Source organism: Acanthochromis polyacanthus, chromosome 21, assembly GCF_021347895.1.
Source record: "Acanthochromis polyacanthus isolate Apoly-LR-REF ecotype Palm Island chromosome 21, KAUST_Apoly_ChrSc, whole genome shotgun sequence".
NCBI lineage: Eukaryota > Metazoa > Chordata > Actinopteri > Pomacentridae > Acanthochromis > Acanthochromis polyacanthus.
The window spans coordinates 28,067,187-28,088,263 of NC_067133.1; the positions used below are offsets into that span (position 1 = coordinate 28,067,187).

The 21,077-nt window shown below is 40.9% G+C and overlaps 3 protein-coding genes and 1 non-coding gene across 4 annotated transcripts in view; 3 read left to right on the plus strand and 1 right to left on the minus strand.

The window, feature by feature from the left end:
- dxo (decapping exoribonuclease) overlaps window positions 1-1,960 on the minus strand; it is a 6,201-nt gene extending 4,241 nt beyond the window's left edge. The window contains 1 exon segment of the mRNA XM_051941524.1: window positions 1,933-1,960. Within this exon segment, the coding sequence (XP_051797484.1) occupies window positions 1,933-1,960 (28 nt within the window).
- Window positions 351-421, plus strand: trnaq-cug (transfer RNA glutamine (anticodon CUG)). The gene has a single exon. It is a non-coding gene; the product is annotated as a tRNA-Gln (tRNA).
- On the plus strand, window positions 1,324-3,704 carry pvalb8 (parvalbumin 8). The gene is made up of 5 exons (XM_051941066.1): window positions 1,324-1,663; window positions 2,030-2,095; window positions 2,564-2,698; window positions 3,172-3,281; window positions 3,405-3,704. Exons 2-5 carry the CDS (start codon window positions 2,037-2,039, stop codon window positions 3,428-3,430), a joined length of 330 nt encoding a protein of 109 aa, XP_051797026.1. The 5' UTR covers window positions 1,324-1,663; window positions 2,030-2,036; the 3' UTR covers window positions 3,431-3,704.
- Window positions 3,705-12,460: 8,756 nt separating this feature from the next.
- Window positions 12,461-20,679, plus strand: aimp2 (aminoacyl tRNA synthetase complex interacting multifunctional protein 2). Its single transcript, XM_022211866.2, has 4 exons — window positions 12,461-12,728; window positions 14,378-14,584; window positions 15,811-16,045; window positions 19,888-20,679. Exons 1-4 carry the CDS (start codon window positions 12,603-12,605, stop codon window positions 20,274-20,276), a joined length of 957 nt encoding a protein of 318 aa, XP_022067558.1. The 5' UTR covers window positions 12,461-12,602; the 3' UTR covers window positions 20,277-20,679.
- Window positions 20,680-21,077: the final 398 nt, after the last annotated feature.

The following is a 21,077-nucleotide window of genomic DNA, read 5'->3' on the forward strand; positions in this document are numbered from 1 at the left end:
TTTCGAATATTTCTACTTCAAACTGGGAGGGATTCTTAACACAGAGTCTATATTACAGTGCTTTTTCTCTCCTCGGACCTTTAATAACGTTTAAGACGATCTTTACGCACATGTCACGACACGGCACCGGGGCCACATTACCTGCTGCTGTTCGCCAGCTGACGGCGGAGCTGTGCCAAGATTCGCTCGTGCATCAAGTACACATGCACGCACGTTAAGTGGTTGACTTTTAATATGAGAAAGGTGGCCCGGGGCTATTGTGCCCCCTTTGGCGATCATTAAGAATATCCCCAGGGGTCGGGTTGCACCTATTTTGGAGGCACTGCTAGGAAGGTGCTACTTACAGGGTGGTTCATGGTGTAATGGTTAGCACTCTGGACTCTGAATCCAGCGATCCGAGTTCAAATCTCGGTGGGACTCACTTTATGCGTTTAGACTAACTAGTTAAGTAATAAATGCTCCAGAAATAACATCTTGTGTGTCTGAATTCCTGCGTCCTTCATCGAATAGAGGAAATACCTTCTTCTCCTGCGTCCTGCTGCAGTGACCCACTCTCCCAGAAATGTGCTTAATGACCCCTGCATTGTGTTTGTGTGTCAGACCGCTGGAGGCCACAAATGCCCTCAGAAAAAAAGGACAAACTGAAGTGGTCGTTTTGCAATTAGGGAGGCAAAAAAATCCATAAAAACGAGACGAAGCAAAGTCACAAACGGAATAAAAGCTCCGTGTGACTCTCATGACTTCTGACTGCTCGGTTTTAAGGATGCATGGGAATACCTGGGACGCCGCACGTTATGCATCATCATCATCACCATCAGCAGAGGTGACCTCGGGCCTCTTAATCAGCACAGTTGACGAAGGATTCAGTGTCAGCGTCAGACTGTCAGAAGTTACAGAGCACCGGCGTCCCTGACATTCAGCTGTAAGCTTTGGGTCACAGCAGGTTTAACTGGAGATCACTGGACTCGTGAACTGGGGCAGATGTGGCGGGTTTTCATGGTTGACCTCTGAAATCACCAAATAATCTTCAGCTAATGCTGTTTTGTTGCTGCCAAGGAGAAACAACATCCTTGCGCAGAGCTGTACAGCAAAAAAAAACAAAACAAAAACGGACATGGAAAGACCTCAGATGTAAGGATAAGGGCATATTTTCACAGGGATGTGGCTCAGATGTGCTCGTTTGGGGACTGCTGCCTGTAAAAGGATATCTGCATGGAGGGGTGGAGGGGTGGGGGGCAGAAACAGCCAGAGAGGGAGAAAAGGATGAGAGAGAGAGGACTGCAGTTACATTACAGCCTCCCCGCATTTACTGTATGTATAATTGTAGAGGTGAGAGGAGGGGTGTTGGGATGGCAGGAGGGGAGTGGAGGATGGGGAGAAGAATGCGCTTTTTAAACTATATTTGCTATTTACAAGGGCGTTACAGATGCCCATGCTCCGGTCTCTCTGCCCCTGGGCGTTATAAATAGTAAAGGTTAATTAGTTAGCTGAGAAATTGGATCAGGGGCGGGCAGTTAGAACTTGATCCACAGACAGGTAACTCAAGCAATCCCTATTGTCACAGCAATCAGACCTATATAAATCCACCTTGACGGACAGCAGTCACCACATAGCCTTACCTCTCTGCTGGATCACCGACCTGGGCGAGAACCCCACGAACACGGTAAGTTGCTGCGTGGATGCGGGGAGGCTTTTAAAAATGGAAAAAGGCTTCTTTTATATTAGTTTTAAAAGATTTTTTGCAGTTTCTGTGTGTAAAGTGAAGGACAAGGCGAATATTTGCGTGCGTAAAAGATGAGAATTACCAGCAGAAGCCAAAGCAAGAAGGGAAAAGTTTATCATCATTTAAATCTGCTGCAGGCGGTTTGTAAAGAATTCATTGACTTCTAATAAAATGTGCATGCTTTTTGTGCTGCTTTAACTGAACTTTACCGTCACTTGGACGCAGTTTGCTCTCCATCAACTTAGAAGGTTTGTGCTGCACCTGTCTTCATGTTTTAATAATTCACCATGGCTGTTCCTCCTACAGGAATAAAATGTCGCTCTCATCTATCCTTTCTGCTGATGCCATCGACAGTGCTATCAAGGACTGCCAGGTATCGTTTTCCACCAATATATATCAAATATATATACAGTTTGTGTGTGTGGAGCCAAAGGACAAAAGGAGATGCTGCTGTGTGATAAGACAGCAAAACTTTAATATGTATATAGTGCTGCTGTACAAGGTTAAATGATTTTATGAGCATTATCTGGACCTTAAGAGCCCAGATTTGATCTTGTAACTTCATTTTACCACTTCTAATTTTTCTAAAACAGCATTTATGACTATTATCTTCTTCAAGATGTGAAATCCTGAGTAAGAAGATTGTGTGACTTAAATCCTACTTAATAACACCTCTTCAGTTATATGTTATCTTGTGTCTGTAATTTAAACAGTTTGAGGATTTGCAGATTATTATAGCTGCTGCTGCTGTAATTCTAGCCGAGCAGCAAAACTCCAGACGTGACTCATGCAAAATATTGGCATTTACTTGTTGTCAGACTCACTGCGATTTCTTCCTCCAGCTGCAGATTCCTTCTGTCCAAAGAAATTCTTCCAAGTGTGTGGCCTCAGCAAGAAAAGCGCTCAGGACGTGAAGAAGGTTTTCGGGATCCTGGACAATGATGGCAGTGGATTTATCGAGGAGGAAGAGCTCAAGTGAGTTCAGAAAACAGCCTGTCCAAAATGTGTCCAAAATGGAAAGGTCAGAAGCTCCAACAGGCAAGAAGACAAGACTGAAATGGAGAGAACAGTTGATTTACAGACAGTTTTTAGAATATAAAGGATGTAGAGACGAGGAGACACTCATCCAGCATTAGTTTATCCAACTTTTGAGGCTTCACATGTGTACTTTAACAGATGACAAATACAAAAAAAAGCCTGTCTGCTTCCTGGAAGTTTTGTCCTGTGGCCTGACAACCATAGACAGGAACCTTTTGCTTGATAAACCTACTGATTTGAAGAAAAAAAATCTACATTTCTAATAATTTGCACCATGAATCATGTGTGTACATTCCCAAGGATCTTCCATTTCCGTCTCCCTGATGTCTGCATTTGTAGTTTGTGTTATCTGTCCAGGTGTTATTAAAGATTATCTCTAATTTTTGTCTCTCTGTTTCTGCATCCACCAGGTTTTTCCTCCAGAGGTTTTCTCCTGGAGCTCGTGTTCTGACAGACAAGGAGACCAAAGCCTTCCTGTGTGCTGCCGATGATGACAGCGACGGTCGGATTGGAGCAGACGGTGAGAAGATTTCTATTTCCTGCATAATTACACAATTTGGATCAGCAGAGCCACCCTGGAGAAGAAGAGGAAGGTCCAGTAGATCTATATAAACCTTCCTAATGCTGTTTCTTCTGCCCACAGAGTTCCAGGCCATGGTCCTGTCCTAAACATCTGGACTCCATCTCTACAACTGGATCCGGTCTCCCTGCCACCCTTATCTGAACGCTTTAAGGGCTCCTACTTCAGTCATTTAGTCACTTTCCAACCAGTTAGATTAAAACCTTTGAATTATTTTGCAAGACTCATTCTGGTTCACATGCATCCTCATCTTTGTCATGTTTTTTTGTTTGTTTGTTTTACATGTTTTAGACAGATCATAAAAGCTGTATCGCCCAAATAAATGTACACAAATTACTGAGAAAATAAAATAATAAAACCCAAGTTAGTGGCTCGTTTTGACAGTTTGTATTCGAGGTCGTTCTCAGCTCAGACATGGGGATATACTGTACACACACACACACACACACAGACACACACACAGACACACACACAGACACACACACACAGACACACACACACAGACACACACACAGACACACACACAGACACAGACACACAGACACACACACACACACACACACACACACACACACACACAGACACACACACACACACACACACACAGACACACACACACACACACACACACACACACACACACACACACACACACACACACACACACAGACACACACACACACACAGACACACACACACACACACACACACACACACACACACACACACACACACACACACACACCTTTGCAGTTCAGAGGTGTCCTTAAATCTTCACTTACACTTATCCAGCACACCGGTGAACCAGATTGGATGTCAGACAGTGTCAGGTGTAAGAGAACAGGGTTTGTGACAGAGTGTGTAGACAGTACCAGTGTGTGTGTGTGTGTGTGTGTTTCAGAGAGAGGAGGTCACCTTGATGACCACCTGAGTGTCACCGTGGTTGGATCGAGTGACACCTGACCTCAGCTTTGTAAATAAAACCCGGCGCTGTTCAGGCGAAGCAAACAAAACACACACAAAACCCGACGCATTTGCAAAAAATCAAATGTGAGATCAGACAGTCGGCCATGCAAACACATTCTGTAAGGAAATGAGAGTCCGAGCCTCACACGGATCCCTCTACATAAATGACTAAATCTCAGTAGTTGGACTAAAGTTCTTTCATTCTATGTCAAATTTCTGACGTTACTTCCTTATTTGGCACTGATTTTCTCAAGGACCTCCACATGCTCAGTGGAAGAACTAAAACTCAAAAGCGTCTACATTCATGTGAGGAATGACCACGTCTCCTCCGTTTGGGAGCATGACTTCATGCTAATGCCTGGTTCTGTCCCGCAGTCAGAGCAGCAGGTGTCTGCAGTAATGGTTGGGTTGTCCCTGTAATATACGGATAATTGAACGGGCACCGGAGTGGAAGCTCTGGAAAAAACCTGCTACTACTCTGTATTTTGGCGCTGCTAGTGGGTGTGTGAACGGTGAGGTAGTTGTTAATTTAAATCCCATGAATCCTGTAAGTGCAGAGAATGAAAAATCTGTGTCCTGTTTAAAGTTTCCATGGGAGACGGTTGAAAATCTGTCTGAGAATTCGGCTGAATGAGACTCGGTAAATCAGGGGTGTCAAACTCATCTTAGTTCAGGTTCACATTCAGCCCAGTTTGATTTAAAGTGATTCAGACCAGTAAAATCACAGCAGAATAACCTCTAAATAACCAGAACTCCTAATGTTTCCTTTGTTTTAGTGGAAAAAGTACATTCTGAAAATGTTCATATTTAAGGAATTATGTTTTTACAGAACATCATTAAAAAATCTGACATTTCTTAAATTCAGTTTCAACAACATTCAGCCTCAGTTTATCATTTACACATTACAACTTAAAGATCACAGTTTATCTACAAAGACACAAAACATATGAACTTTCATGTTGTTTTGATGTTTTGTAAAAAGATAATTCCCTAAATGTGAACATTTTCAGAATGTTTTTTTTGTTGTTGCACTAAAACAAAGCAAACATTAGGAGTTGTGGTTATTTATAGGTTATCATGCTGTGATTTTACTGGTCTGACTCATTTCAGATCAAACTGGGCTGAATGTGGACCTGAACGAACGTGAGCTTGACTCCTCTGCAGAAGGAGAACAGCATGAATTTGTAAAAGCTCTGACATAACAGTTTAAACTCTGGTTCAGATGCTCTGCATAATGTATATTCTAAGCTGCAGACTTTGTGATTTGCTAAGTGCATCGCTTCAAACTGCAGTTTGAAATTGATTAACTGTCCATCCCCTAATTCACAGATAAACCTGTACAAACCCTGGACTTGTACAGAGGCCCAGAGCTAATTAGACCTTCTGCATCCATATCTGATGCTATCAGCTCTGAGCTTCATCTCTGAAGACCTGAGCGTGGAGGCGGCTACGGCTACGAGGGGAAGCCAGTCGGTAACAAAAGCCAGGAGACACACAATGGAGCCGTGACCCCTGAGTTTCAGGAGCTGAAGTGGTAAACAGGAAGGGAACGTGAGCAGCGGGTCGACACTGGCTGCTGGATGTGCTGGTGTGGGACAGAAGTACAAGCTAAAGTGACAAGAAGATTACCTGGACTCAAGGGCGGCGGCAGGAGAAGAGGAGGATGGAGATGAGTTTCTGAGGAAAAAAGGCAAACAGCAGCAGTTATTGGAGGTGAACATGGAAGATATTCTCCTACTATGGCGGCCTGAAAGCAGCTCCACCACCTGCCAGGACCTTGAACAGCTGCTTAGACCTAACAGACGCATCAGATGAGTTTATTTGTCGTCTTAATTCTGATTAAATTATTTTTTAAAAATGTAGAGGAATTTTAAGCATCACAGTAAAAAAAGAAAGCATTCAACATGTGAGTCCAGAGATCATAAAAAGAGGCTGTTTTAAGAGAAATTCATACATTTTAGAGATTTTTTCATCCATCATCTGATTATGTTTTCAGGGTTAAAATATATTTATATATATTAATAATAACGTATTCAGTGAGGTAACAGGGTTTAATTTAGTCGTATTTCTTATATCAATAAAGAATCTGTGCAATATCTGAATTACCACATACGGAGGAATCTAGAGAATAGAATAGAACAGAATAATTTAACTAATACAGAGCAACTTTAACTCATTTTAAAGCAACTTCAACTCATATTAGAGCAACTTTAACTCAGTTAGAGTAACTGTAACTAATATATAGGAACTTCAGTTCATATGCACTATCGTTTAAAAGTTTGGAGTCACTTAGAAATGTCCTTATTTCTGAAAGAAAAGCATTTTTTCCAATGAAGATAACATTAAATGAATGATAAATCCAGTGTAGACCTTGTTAATGTGGTAAATGACTATTCTAGCTGTAAACGGCTGATTTTTAATGGAATATCTCCATAGGGGTACAGAGGAACATTTCCAGCAACCATCACTCCTGTGTTCTAATGCTACATTGTGTTAGCTAATGCTGTTAAAGGCTCATTGATGATTAGAAAACCCTTGTGCAGTTATGTTAGCACATGAATAAAAGTGTGGGTTTTCATGGAAAACATGGAATTGCCTGGATGACCATAAATGTTTGAACGATGGTGTATGTCGGCACCAAACAAGCTTGTCAGAAGTTAAAATAAAGGATCTTTTTTGGTCTCTTTATCCGTTCTGTGGCTGCTAACAGTCAGGATTACCCTCTGGGATGCACACATCGGCCTGCCTGCCTGTCTGTATGGCGCTTCAATAATTGATGGCCTCGCTTCATTGTCACCAAAAACTCATATCAAGACAGGAGTGTCCGGCTCAGCTTACCGATTAAGTCTGTGTGAAACTTTAATGTGCACCCCATCTTCAGCTGATAACAAACTGAAGTGAAGTTAAACCTCAAGTTAAAGCTCATATTTTGACTCTTTCCCGGTGTTTCTGGAGGCTGCTGGGAGATGTTGCCACCTGATAGTCTGAACCGGGAGGAACATCGTGAAAGATTTAACTGGCGTGTAAGGACGACTGAATGGGCTTTGTGGGCCTCTGTGCAGGAACTCTATCCATAATGCAGAGGATGACAGCGCCGCCTCTGTTCCCCAACAAGCATCAGTCCTGAGCCTCTGCTTATGATGTCTGTGTGCAGCTTCTCCTCATTAATGAGTGATGGTTCCAGAGCGTATCAGTGGCCACGCATAGCAGGCGATTTCCACAAATCTATTTTCATCCCATTGTTTATACAGCTGCTAATTGGTGGGTTTGTAAATATAATCGGAGCCGTCTATTAACTGGACTAATGCAGGTTTGCAATTTGAACTGGAGGCCGCGCCCTGCTTAAAGCCCTGACGCAGCCTCAGACTGAGTAATGGCTGTCATGAGCGCGTAGACGGGTAGTTTGCAGACTTTTCCAAATGAGAAGGCACAATCAGATAAGATGGCAAAGAGTCGTCCAGGACGGTCTGACTCTGGCCAGCTGGATAACGGAGGCAGCATGTCTGACTGCAGCGTGTTTGTGTCTGGTAAACATCTTACAGCATTCATATAAAAATAAAAACACTTACGCATGCTTGGATTACCGCATCTGCTGCAACACTTTTCATCAACAAACATCACAACCACAGCTACAGTGACTACCTCTGACAGTAATGTGACCAAATGAACTCGTACTTATAGGTTTGCTTTTGGCTCAATTTTCTTTTTCTACTGATATTTCTTAATGTTTGCACTGTCCGCTTTGCAACTGTAAGAACGCAAATATCCCCACTGTAGGGTTAATAAAGTCTTATTGTATTTATTATGTTGTATTTGTTATATTTTATGTTGTGTTGCTTCATTTTACTTTTATGTTTCTACTTAAAATGTTTGCATTATCCCCTTTGTAGACGCACCACTGCAAATTTTCCAAGTGCAGATTAAAAAGCTTATCGTATCATAACTGTTATATTTCATGCTGTGTTGCTTCACTCTAATTTTATTTTTCTATCGATATTTCTTAAATGTTTGCTGCTTTTGTCTTTGCAGCTGCAAATTTCCCCAAACACTTATCATATCTTATCATATTTGTATTATTTTGTGTTGTGTTCCTTCACTTTAAAGTCGATGATTCCTAATCGCCTTATTTTAGCAAATTATTTTTTATTTCAATTCACTTATATCTTATTGATTCTGAATTCTTTAGGCATTGTTTCTGTTATGTTCCATCAATTTTTATTTACTTTTTTTTTAGCAATGTCTGACACAAGAGTTTCCTTCAGGATTAATAAAGTTTATCATATCATATTTGTTTTACTTTGTGTTGTGTTCCTTCACTTTTTTTAAAGTCTGTGACTCTTAATCTCCTTTTCTTGGCTACTTATTTTATGTCAGTAATGTTTCGTACTTATATGTTATTGTTCGATACTTTTCTACGCACTGCTTTTCTTTTGTTGTGTCAGTTTGAGCAATATCTTGCACACAAATTTATTTTGAGACTAATAAAACTGATCTTATCCTTCCTACTTTTTCAAAAGTCTGTGACTCTTAATTTCCTAATTTTATCTTACCTATTTTATTTCAGTAATGCATCATACTTATATTTTATTGCTTAATACTCTTTTAGACACTGCTTGTCTGATGTTGTGTCATTTTGAGCAACATTTTGCACACATTTATGTTCAGACTAATAAAGTTTATCTTATCATGTCTTTAAGCTGCAAAACTAAACCAATTAGCCCTGAGTAGTAGCATCCTCTTCTCTCAGTAAAACCATCTTTACATATCCACTAACATGTTTAATTCCTTCCCCTGTCTAAATTCTTGCGTCCAAACTGCATCTGAACTTTTGCCTCTAAACTACACCTGCACTTTGCGCTACATATAATTTATAAATCGGGTTCCTGCCTTCTCTCTGTTGTTTCTCTTCATCAGAAACCCAGTAAGTCTGAGGAACAAAGCAGCTGCATGTCATCCCTCCTCTCTTCCCACTCAGCCTGGCACACTTCCTTGTTCTACATGACTTAAAGTACTACAGCCAACTGTCAGGTTTCAGCTCCCCCTGTCGTCTCAGTTTCAGCTCTAACCGGCCATCAGATCCGACTGCCAGCTTGGTCTCAACACCCTCCAACCTGCTTCCCTCCCTCCCTCTCTCTCTGCTGCCAGACTTCAGCAAACGGTGAATTATTCAGGCTGAACAAGCTGTTAAAACTCACTTGTGCAATTTTTCACTGACCCTCTCCGGCCGCGGTGACAGGAGAGGGAAGGATGTGGCTGGAGAGGTGACAGAGTTCACCTGTGATTGAACAACACCGGCCAGCGGACATCACTGAGTTTAACAGGTTGATCGGTGGAGAAATTAAGCTGTCAGAGTTGAATTTCTCTTGTCCTGTTCAGCTTTTAACCCACAAAGGATCACAGAGATGTTAATGTCAGATAAGACACAGAGCAATAAACAAACAAACAAAAAAAACTCCCAAAACAGCCATTGTAGATGGTAGAAATATATTTAAGGTCATTTTAATTATCATTCCTTAGGTATCAAATATACATGATAACAAGCTATTCTGCAGATTAACATATTAGTTAAATAATCATGTTGACAGTTAGTACAAGAGCCATTAATACTGAAAAATTCAACAAAATACAATAATTAATTCTATATTCTAGCAAATACTGGAGTACCACTAATACTCAACTCACTGCAAGCATGTTAAATGAAGTAAATCCTTTTATCTAAATATATTTATCTTTACCGTGTCGGGAGAAAAAAACTGCAGCAGCTCTGCTCTAAGTTTTTTATTTATGTAGCTACTTGTGTGCTGCCCTGAGAGGAGAAATAAAAACCCAAAAAACAAGATGTTTTCTCTAATATTGAAAAAAGAAATGATAAAATAAGATTAGGTATGGTTAATAGTACTGACAAGGGTGACAGAAGAGTTCAGAAACCTAATTTAAGTTAAAATGCCAACACAAAAATGTGAAAATACTCAATTTTAAGGACAACTATCACATCTGATAAAGCTAAAGTATGTTAATTCTGTCTATACTGTAACACAGAGTATACTATACTGTAAATAATGCACTTTACTTATGATTCTGCACTTCTGGTTGGACACTAAACTGCCTTTTGCTGTCTTAATATTCATACTTTGTGCAGTGACAATAAAGTTGAATCTGATCCAATAAGTATTAGCATCAAAATGAAGTATTAAATTATTGTTTTGGTCTGTTATTTTCGTATATTATTACATATGGTGTCATTAGATGATTAATACTGAAGCATCAGTGTGTCTGCAACATGTTCATGCTTTAGCTGCTGCAGGTAAACTTAGTTTGAACGACTTTAAATACAGTTTTATACACAGAGACAACAGCTAAATCAGATTAATACAAAAACACAGAAAAGGGTTTGTGGTGTTTTTCTCTAATTTTTGATTTTTGGTAAGATATTGTCTTAGCATAACATCTTAAAAACCTTTTTAAAATGATAGTTTGAGGACTTTTTTAAATCAAGTAACAAAATCTGACAACACCTACTGAATGTCGCAATTAAGCCGTTTTTCCACTTTTACCCTCAAAGGGACATTATTTGAAATGAGAAATATCCTCAAAGCATTTTTAAACATTGGATTAAAATATTCTACTTTTACCATTATCAGAACTTGGAGTCAATGTTGTGGGAACGTTTTCTGTATTTGTACTCTATTATGATTGAGCTCTTCTCTAAATGTGTTCACTTTAGCAGACTCCTTGTGTATATACTATATTCATATTCAGAATAATTACATTTTGAAAGAAAATTGACATTGTTCCTGCCTCAGATTAGGGGGGTAAAAGTTTAACTCTTCTGTCGACTTCTGACCAGAAAGTTTCTACTTCTGACCTCCTGCTTTAGAGTTCCAGTGATAGAAAGAGAAATTACACTGTACCGCCCCCTAGTGGGTTCTACTGGCCATGCATAGAAAAGAAATGTGGTGGCAAGAACCCCAAACAATAATAATAATAATTATTATTATTATTATTGTAGTGCTGCACAGTGGGCTAGTGGTTAGCACTTTCGCCTTGCAGCAAGAAGATCCCCGGTTCAAATCCCGGCCTGGGCCTGGGATCTTTCTGCATGGAGTTTGCATGTTCTCCCTGTGCATGCGTGGGTTTTCTCCGGGTACTCCGGCTTCCTCCCACAGTCCAAAAATATGCTGAGGTTAATTGATTACTCTAAATTGCCCGTAGGTGTGAATGTGAGTGTGATTGTGTGTCTGTATATGTAGCCCTGTGACAGACTGGTGACCTGTCCAGGGTGTCCCCTGCCTTCACCCGAGTCAGCTGGGATAGACTCCAGCACCCCCCATGACCCTAGTGAGGATAAAGCGGTGTATAGAGAATGGATGGATGGATTATTATTATTATAGGCTGCAGCACCAGAGATACTACTTGTAATTTCAATGGTTTAATTAAGAATTATTCCACTCAAAATACTAATAATTATAAGTACTTTCAATTTAGAAGGTTTGGTCAACCCAAATAGTGCTCTTGAAATAACAAGTACTGATTGTAAATGTTTATTTTGCCCAGAATATTACTCTGTGTCGAAGTAGTTACACTTTTAAACCTGCAAAATAAAGTTCCACACGAATAATACTGTAACTAACAAGTAATAGCTTAAAATGCTTATTCAGCCCAAAATACTACTTTCTGTAATTTAACTTGAAGAGTTGCATGTGGACAAATTGTGTATTTATGTTCTCGCTGCCTAAATATGGCATGACATATAGTTTGTTTGGATGAAATATAATTTTTCACTTTAAAGTAAAATGTGCTGTTCAACTGAAGACATCAGAACTGTTAAACAAATAAAACTTGATTTACATTTAATACTCTCTATTGTTTTTCTCAGCCAGAAATGAGATTGTTGTGATTTATTTACCTCTAAATGAAAACAGCTAGAAAGTGGAGCCTCTAGCTTTAATTAATTATTAATATTATTATATTATTACTATTTTTTATCATTATTATTGTCGTTGTTGTTATTAATACTAATATTATAATCTTCACTGCTAATATTAAAGCGTAATTTAACTGTTTTTCTTCCTCTCAAAAATAGAAAATCAGAAGTTTACAGTCGCAGAAAAATTTAACTCGCGTTTTGCCGTCACCGGTAGTGACGTCATGGTTCTTCGTTACGTGGCTATCGTTAGCTCCGGTAGCCGCCGCTGCTGCTGCTGCCTGTCATCGCCGCACCGCTCCAGGAGACTCCTCAGTCGGCTGGGATTTTTATTTTTGTTCCCCCGCGTTCGCCTCCACCTGTCCTGAATCATGCCCATGTACCAGGTAAAGCCCGTCAGCGGTGACATGGAGGTTGATTTGCCCACGTGCATGTACAAGTTACCGAGTTTCCACGCGTCGCACGGGAGCAGCGGCAGCCCCGAACACGCGCTTCAGGTAACTCATTTCACATTTCCGTTATTTTGATTTATTTTATTTTATTATTTAAACTTCCACTCGGTTAGCCGGTAGCTTAACTCTCGTTTGTTTTGCTTTTCATCTATTTTATATCCGCGCGGTTTCAGCCCGAGCTGCTCTTTAGCCTTTAGCCAGCTAGTTAGCCGGCTAAGCTAACTAGCTCAACCTGTCAGGATCGGGCTGATGCAACAATCACTGCACGTCTCTGCATTTTTATTAAGATTTCAAATGTATTAAGCAATAGAAAGTCAAGAAATCATTAACATTAGCTTGTTTACACCCTTTATATTATTAATTATGATGGCATTATCAGCCCCTTTATGCTAACATGATTCTTTTGCTCCTCAACATTACATCAGTTTTTCATGTATTCCCAACAATAGTTATTTTACAAGCTGAGATTTTGCACACACAACTTCATAAACTTAACGAATGATCCATAAATATAGTTCAGCTCTTACTAAAATGCTCCTTGCACACTAATACATCAGCAATAATGGGTAATAAATGACAGTCTGTCTCCATTGTTTGCATTAACTTGTGATATTTTGAGTGCATTTTGCTGTCTGACCATTTTTACTTGAGTAATGTGTGACGTAAACGACTTTCACTTGTAGTGAAGTATTTATAAACAGTGATGTTGGTATTTTTTAGTGTTTTGGACACTGCAGCAGAGAGTATGTGGCACAGCCTGGTTAACCCCTGTGCCAAATACATATTTAGTTGATTTTTGAAGCAAAAAAAAGTAGACAACATAATATCTTTAGGAACATACAAGAAAATGAGCATTTTTTCAATTTATTCTTAAAATTTGACAGTAATTGTGGCCAGAGGTTGGACACATTAGCACTAGTACCTCTTAGTATTTGCATAGTGAAGCTATTCCTAATTTCTGTTTCTTTTATTTTTGTGTTTTACAATATTTTTAGCTGTCTTGCACACGATCAACCCACATATTTCTTGACATAAATTGGTGTTAAATTTATACCACCTGCTTCTACAATAACTCTGGCTTCATCAGATGTTGTTTTTGTGTCCTTAAAATGTTCACTTTCTGTTGAGGTTAAGGTTTCTTTCTCATGATACTAACTTGTAAATCTTGACTGTGTATCATCGCTTCACAGTGGAGCAGTACAACACTTTGTCAGTAAAACCCAACACTAATAAAGAAAGCAATCTTGATCTGCCCTGAGATTTAAAGGGCTTCTCCTTTGGCTGTTCTCCACTTCTCAGACAAACTCGGCAAATGGAAATGTGCCAGAACTGATTAATTTTAAGTTTTTAAAAATTATTTATTTGAAGAAAGGCTAATTTCTACTATTTTTTTTCATTTTACTTCAATCAACTGTATAACCTGTTAATGGTCTGATGGCAAAGGGCTTATACCACGATGTATTTACATCTGGTCTTTAAAATCTCTTCATGAGATGCTTTTCTTTGGTCCCTGTTGTACTTGAGTCTACACAGCAGCAGTAAACTTCTTGACTGGGAGTGTCTGTTTCACACGGAGACATTAGCCCCCCTCCAAAAGTTATAGAACTGCTGCAGAATTGTGCTCAAATTGTTCCACCTGTGTGTTCTCACGCCGCCAGCTTCCCATTTGTCGTTGTTTCTTTTCATCTCTTCAGAATGGCGAGGTGGACCCGGCAGTCAAAGCTCTGGAGGCCCGGCAGGATGAGATCATGAGGAAACTGTACGAGCTGAAAGCGGCGGTGGAGGGCCTGGCTAAGACGGTGACCACACCGGACGCCGATCTGGACCTGACAGTCAGCAGCAGCCTCTCATCCTCAACAACCTTTAAAGGCACTACAGACCTGGATGCACTACTGGGCAAGGTGAGCAGCTAATGGGAATACTGGTGTCCTCCCTATCCATGTGTTATTGTAAAACAGTGGCTCTCAAACTCTTTCTGTCAGAGAACAAAAAACTTTCGCGGCCCACAATAACTTTGTAATTGAGGGAGACCGCCAGCTGGCGGTTAAAACGGTAAAATGGTGTGTGTGTCTGTCTGTCTGTCTGTCTGTCTTTTGGCAAATATGTACTGTTAATAACGTTACTTTCACGTTGAAAATACGATGTCATATCGGGGAAATAAGCACCGAGAGTTTTTTTTCCTATCGACATGAGCGCGAGCTGTATATGCGTGCGTGCGTGTTTGCGCGTGCATGTGTGAGATAGAATAAAGTAGCTAAGCTAGCTAGTCCGCAACCTATGAGGAAAAACTGCTGAGAGCAAGTTCTGTTCAAGTTCTGGAGTGATGACTGTAAGTGAAGCTGTAGTTAAAAGAGCATTAAAAAAAGCATCAACAAAATTGAAATAATATACCTTGGTTTGTTAACAGCTGTGTGTTTTGAAAGTGTTTTTGTTCCATTGAAAAGCTGTTGCTGATACAGTACAGAATGTACATGGCTTAGAAGGACATGTTATATGAAAAAAAAGGTTAAAATGTCCATATTTAGTTTAATAAAATAAAATGATTTTAGTCATAAATGTCATTTTAGTGTTGTTTTTTTATCGATAGTGAATGGGGAAGTAACTGCGTGCAAAGCAAAGTAGTCTGCAAAAAAAGCCGCGCGACATAAGTGGTACTCAAAATATTTCGCCAAGGATGGCAGGTCTGGTATTATGATGTTCTGGATCTTTGCTTTAATACATTTTCTCTGACTGGACCTCTTTGAATCTTAGTTGAAGACTCCTGGTTTAGACGGACCTTTTCCTCCCTGTCATGCCTCTGTACCCCCCCAGTAGGACGTGCCCCACATGTTGAGAAACCCTGCTATAACTGAAAAGAGTGTTTATGAGACCGTGAACAGACAATAGCTGCAGCAGACACACTGTACTTTTACTGCTTTTCTTTTGTTCCGGTAGCAGCCTCTGCTTAGGATTTCCTGATCACACCCGACATAACTGCCTCTCATTCTATGTTGCTGCTCTCGCACGCTCAACCTGCTCAAATTGGAATTTGTCTTGCAGCAGATGAAGGGTGTGGACTGATTGTTACCTGTTTGTGCATGCTTTGATGGTTAGTTCAATCCACTACTTACCGCTCTGATCTCAACAGGACCTCGGTGCTCTCCGTGACATCGTCATAAACGCCAACCCGGCCCAGCCTCCCCTCACCCTGCTGGTGCTCCACAGCCTGCTCTGCCAGCGCTACCGGGTGCTGTCCACTGTCCACGTCCACTCCTCGGTCACCGACGTGCCGCCACAGCTCCTGTCCTGCCTCGGTCCGCGACATGCAGACAGCTACGCCCGTCACATGTTCCAGCTGGGGTTCACCCTCATATGGAAAGACGGTGAGGCTGCGGTGACACACATGCAAAACAAATGAGATCTGTGGTTTGGTGGCAGATTTCTTCAAAATAGAGTGAAATGTTGTCCTCCTTTGCAGAGTGCTGCTCTAAAATAACATTTTGTGCATTTTCTTTGGTATAAATGATGCATAATCTGCTAGTTGGTAATTGGGCGTAGTTTTCTTCTTTTTTTCCCCTTCATGGTTTGCTACAGCAAATCATCTGCTTCCATCTAACCCCAATATTCCTCATCCTCCTCTCTCACACCAGCTAACTTCATGTCCTCTTTCACTGCATCCATAAACCTCCTCATAAGATACGATAATCCTTTATTACTCCCCACGGCAGGGGGAATTTACATAGTTACAGCAGCAGCAATTTTTACAGAATAAACATATGAAGAATAATAATATGTATTGGTCTTCCTCGAGGCCTCCAACCTAGCAGTTCAAAACTCATCATCCTTGTACCGATATATTCATTGTCCCTCCTGACTTCCCCTGATGTCCTCACTCCTGATCCTGTCCATCCTGGTCACTCCCACAGAGACCCTCATCATCTTAACCTCTGCTTCCTCCATCTCTGCCTCCTGTCTCTAAACCAGACACCATCGCTGCTCTCACCACCTTTCCTTTCATTCTTGCTGATACTCTGTTATCACACCTGGCACTTTTCTCCACCTGTTCCAACCTGCTTGCTCCTTCACCGCTTTTCCACAGTCTCCATTTGACATTCTTTTAACTGTTCCAGTTTACCAAAATGTGAACAAGCACAGACTAAAAATGTGGCTTGTAGTTAGGTTTGAAAGTAGGGCTGAAATGATTCCTTGAGTTATTTGAGTAATTCGATTACTAAAATCCTTAAAGGAAAATCCCCTGAATGGAGGTTTCGTTTAATCCACTACATACTAGATCCCAGTCCAGACCCAGACTTCATCCTATATGGACCTATAATCACTAAATTTTAAGGGATTTTAAAATTGACAGGACGCTTCTATTTTAACCAGAGCAGCTTTTCTAGTGTTTGCAGTTCAATATCGTCAGACTTTCTTTGTGTGAGTCGACTAAAACGAAAACCTCAGTCAGAATTAACAGGTATGAAGGCGGTTTTCTACTTTCTGTTAACTCAGACATTCTGCTTCAGACTCGTCTCACAAACAGAAGCATTTAATGATCATTTGACTCGTTTTCTGCACAAAATGAACCGATCACCGACAGGTCGTTTCAGTGGAGAACAATGAGGAACATAAAAATTTATGACGGTAAAAAGCTGCGACAGGAAATGATGTAAGACAGGAATGCTGGTAGAAAACTGTTAAACGTGTGTTAATGTATTTATTTAACCGATCAATGCAGCTGATTATTGATAACAGACAGCAAACTTCATCTGTCCAAACATGATATTGTAATGAAGTGCATGTAGGTCTGACACTAACTCATAATCCAGCCCGGTCTCACGGGGATTCGTGAAACTGTCACGTCAGTTTTTGTTTCGGTTTGGTGCGCACCAACACGATGTCGTCATGTTTTTCGTGCCGCTCACCACGAGCGAAACCCGCTGTGGTAATCACATCTGAAAGTGGTTTATACCGGCGGATTCATGACGATCTAAGCTGTGCATCAGCGTTTGCGGCCGCCGCTTCGGCCGCCGGACATTCTTTAAATTCCTATGCAAATTCGGCGGATTCATGACGATTTAAGCTGTCCATCGGCGTTTGCGGCTGCCGCCGCAGCAGCAATTGCAGCCGCCAGACATCCGGTTGCAGCGGCGGCCGCAAACGCCGATGGACAGCTTAGATCGTCATGAATCCGCCGAATTTGCATAGGAATTTAAAGAATGTGCGGCGGCCGAAGCGGCGGCCGCAAACGCCGATGGACAGCTTAGACAGCTTAGATCGTCATAAATCCGCCGGTATAAACCACTTTCAGATGTGATTACCACAGCGGGTTTCGCTCGTGGTGAGCGGCACGAAAAACATGACGACATCGTGTTGGTGCGCACCAAACCGAAACAAAAACTGACGTGCATAATCAGTCAATCAGAATTTATTTATAGAGCACTTTACAACACTCAAAGTGACCAAAGTGCTTTCCAGTTAAAAACAAATAATAAAATGGGAAATAAAAGCAGATTAAAACAAAACAATAGAATACACGTCAGGGAAATAAAATCAGATAAAGCAAGATACAATAAAATATAATAAAATGTAACAAAAATAAAATAGAATAAAATGTCACCACATTACTGTGTATTAAAAGCCAGTCTGAAAAAATGCGTTTTGAGCTGGGCTTTGAAAAGGCCAAAGTGATGGTGAAGGAAATCACTTTAATTTGAACCAAATCAAAGTGAAACTAAAGTTATTGTTACTGACTGAATATTCTCTGTAGTAAATACTAATAAACTAAAATAAATACACAGCGCGCTCACTTCAGCTTTTGATGCTGTAACACGCATGCTAAGTGCGGAATCCAATTACTCGACTAATCACCAGAATAATTGATAGAATATCACTAAACTAATTGACAGCTGCAGCCCTAGTTAAATGATACTGGAAAAAGATGACGTAAAGGTGTAACTTACCAACCGGAAGATGAAGACTCGTCGATGTGTCTCTCATCCTTGTGATGTTCTGATTTGTATCATCATCATCCCAGAAAAATGGCATTGAAAAACAATAAGTTTACAGTTGGAAGTCTTCACTGGTGAAGTAAACGACGAGACTTTTGTATGAAAGTGCAGAATATTCCACTTGTGACAGCTCTGTTTCAGCTTTTCTCTTCTGCCATGGCGTCTCATATGCTCGTCAAACAGCCAGATCATGTTTGTAAAGCCCTCTTTGGTATCGGTGCTCATTATTATCACGTCTTTTGCTGGGTGAAAAACGATCTCCTCAGTTTCTCGTGGTGAAACACTTATTTTACTTTGGAAAACCTTTCAGATTTGGCTCATAACACAGAGCTTTGTAGAGCTGATTTAAATCGTCTGACGAGGTGGTCGTGTTCCCTCGTGTAGAAGTCTGCCAGCTGAGTACCTTTCTGTAACCAAATATTTACATACGACTGAAGCTGCTTCTGTTTTTGCAGTAAAATCCTCCTTTCCAGGGCTTCTCCCTTAAATCTTAGGAAATTATGTTGCAACACACAAACTTTTCTTGGAAAATTAGCACCGAGCACGTCTTCTGATTGAATCAAGCAGTGAAAAAGTGTGTTTGAGGTAGTTTTCCTACAACACGAGTCGATGCTGATATAACACAGCACACCGCTCTGTTTGTAGCTGATAGTTGAGTTTACAGCACTCAAATTATTGGACCTGTATTCATAGAAATTAGAGCATGATTATCCCAAATAATAATGATACTAATAAGTTATTTGATTTTTCTTTTCTGTGGCACACATCTGAACAGACAGAAAATACAAACTGATAAACAAGTGCACTATTTAATAAAGCTGTAATTTCCTTTCAAGGTGTGTAGGCGTTTTGGTTTTTCTAATATTACAGAAGTAATTACCGTGCCGTTCACCGTGTCAAAGAAATTACAACAAGCAGTAATAACCTTAATCACACTTAAATCCATTGGAGTAGGAGTTCGGCTACTTTACTGTGTGATTAAGAGGTGAAGCCTTTTTAAACGATTGTAGTAAATTAATTATGAAGGACAAGGGGACCTTTCAGTGCGACAAAATCATCTTTTGAGGGAATAAACTGTGGAATACATCATGTACACTTTACAGCCAAGACACTATCATGTCCATTTTTTGTGCCTCAGATGTTTCATAACGTTATGAGATACTATGATCTGGATTTTTTTTCAAACGCTTTATAACTTCTGACCTTGTTTCTTTCAGTTCCCAAAGTGCAGATGAAGTTCAGCGTCCAGAACATGTGTCCCATCGAGGGTGAAGCCAACGTCGCTCGTTTCCTCTTCAAGCTCCTGGCTCCGTACCCCAGCGACCCGGCTGCCGCCACGCTGGTGGACAGCTGGCTGGACACGGCTTTCTTCCAGCTGGCCGAGGGCAGCGCCAAGGAGCGAGCCGCCGTTCTGCGGGCCCTCAACTCGGCGCTCGGTCGCAACCCCTGGCTGTCCGGGCCGGAGTTCTCGCTGGCCGACGTGGCCTGCTACTGCTGCGTGCTGCAGACCGGCTCGGCCGCCTCGACTCCAGCTAACGTCCAGCGCTGGATCAAGTCCTGCGACAACCTGGGTCACTTCGGCCCCGCCAAGCGACTGCTGCAGTGACCGAGGCCAACCCGGGACCTGAAGCAAAGTGAGAGAAGGGCATTAGAATAACAAAATATCCCCAGCCGTGTCTGGAAGACCTTCTGATGCTTCCCTCCTGACTGTAACTGACTCAGTAGAAGCATCATGACTGACCGTTAAAATATTTATGACCACCATGCTGCTTTTGTACCACAGAGATTCTGAAGCTACATTTTGCGAGGAAGGAAGCATGAGAGGACTGAATAGACGAGGGATTAATCCACACACACTGTACACCTTCCACCCACTTTGTGCCTAACATGATCCTGTTCTAAACGTGTGTGTTGACCTGTGGTGAAGGGTATTACTAGATGTTTTCAGCGGTAATACTTTGTACCATTTGTTTTTCTGAAAATCATTAAAACTTCTACTTTGGATCAAACTCTGAACTCTGGATTGTTTCACTGGAAGAAAGCAAACAGTTGGAGTTTCCTGAAGTGCACGTCTGTCTCCAACAGGTGGCAGGATAGACGTCCAAACATGTTGATTTATTAGCTTTATTCAGCTGCTGGGCCTTTCAGAGTCATACAGAGTAGAGCAAAATGTGGTTGTTTTATGGAAAAAAAGTACACAAAAGTGATGGCCAAATGGTTGTTTGCTTACCTGAGCTGCAGCCATGGTAAGAGTTGATCAAATTCTCTAAATGCCAAGTAAAGATCCTTCAGTACTTTCATTAGCAGAGGATAGAATGGAGCATCTTCTACAAAATATAATGAGATAATGCCGTTAAATAACTCCTAGCTGCAGACACTGATGCACCATCAACCTTTGCATGATTAC

What these genes read in the sequence shown, in the direction of transcription:
- pvalb8 (XM_051941066.1), top strand. Translation starts at nt 2,037, where the DNA reads ATGTCGCTCTCATCTATCCTTTCTGCTGATGCCATCGACAGTGCTATC. An exon ending in ATCGAGGAGGAAGAGCTCAA is followed by an intron (nt 2,699 to 3,171) that starts GTGAGTTCAGAA and finishes TGCATCCACCAG; the next exon opens with GTTTTTCCTCCAGAGGTTTT. An exon ending in CGGTCGGATTGGAGCAGACG is followed by an intron (nt 3,282 to 3,404) that starts GTGAGAAGATTT and finishes TTCTGCCCACAG; the next exon opens with AGTTCCAGGCCATGGTCCTG.
- aimp2 (XM_022211866.2), top strand. Translation starts at nt 12,603, where the DNA reads ATGCCCATGTACCAGGTAAAGCCCGTCAGCGGTGACATGGAGGTTGAT. An exon ending in GCCCCGAACACGCGCTTCAG is followed by an intron (nt 12,729 to 14,377) that starts GTAACTCATTTC and finishes TCATCTCTTCAG; the next exon opens with AATGGCGAGGTGGACCCGGC. An exon ending in CACCCTCATATGGAAAGACG is followed by an intron (nt 16,046 to 19,887) that starts GTGAGGCTGCGG and finishes TGTTTCTTTCAG; the next exon opens with TTCCCAAAGTGCAGATGAAG.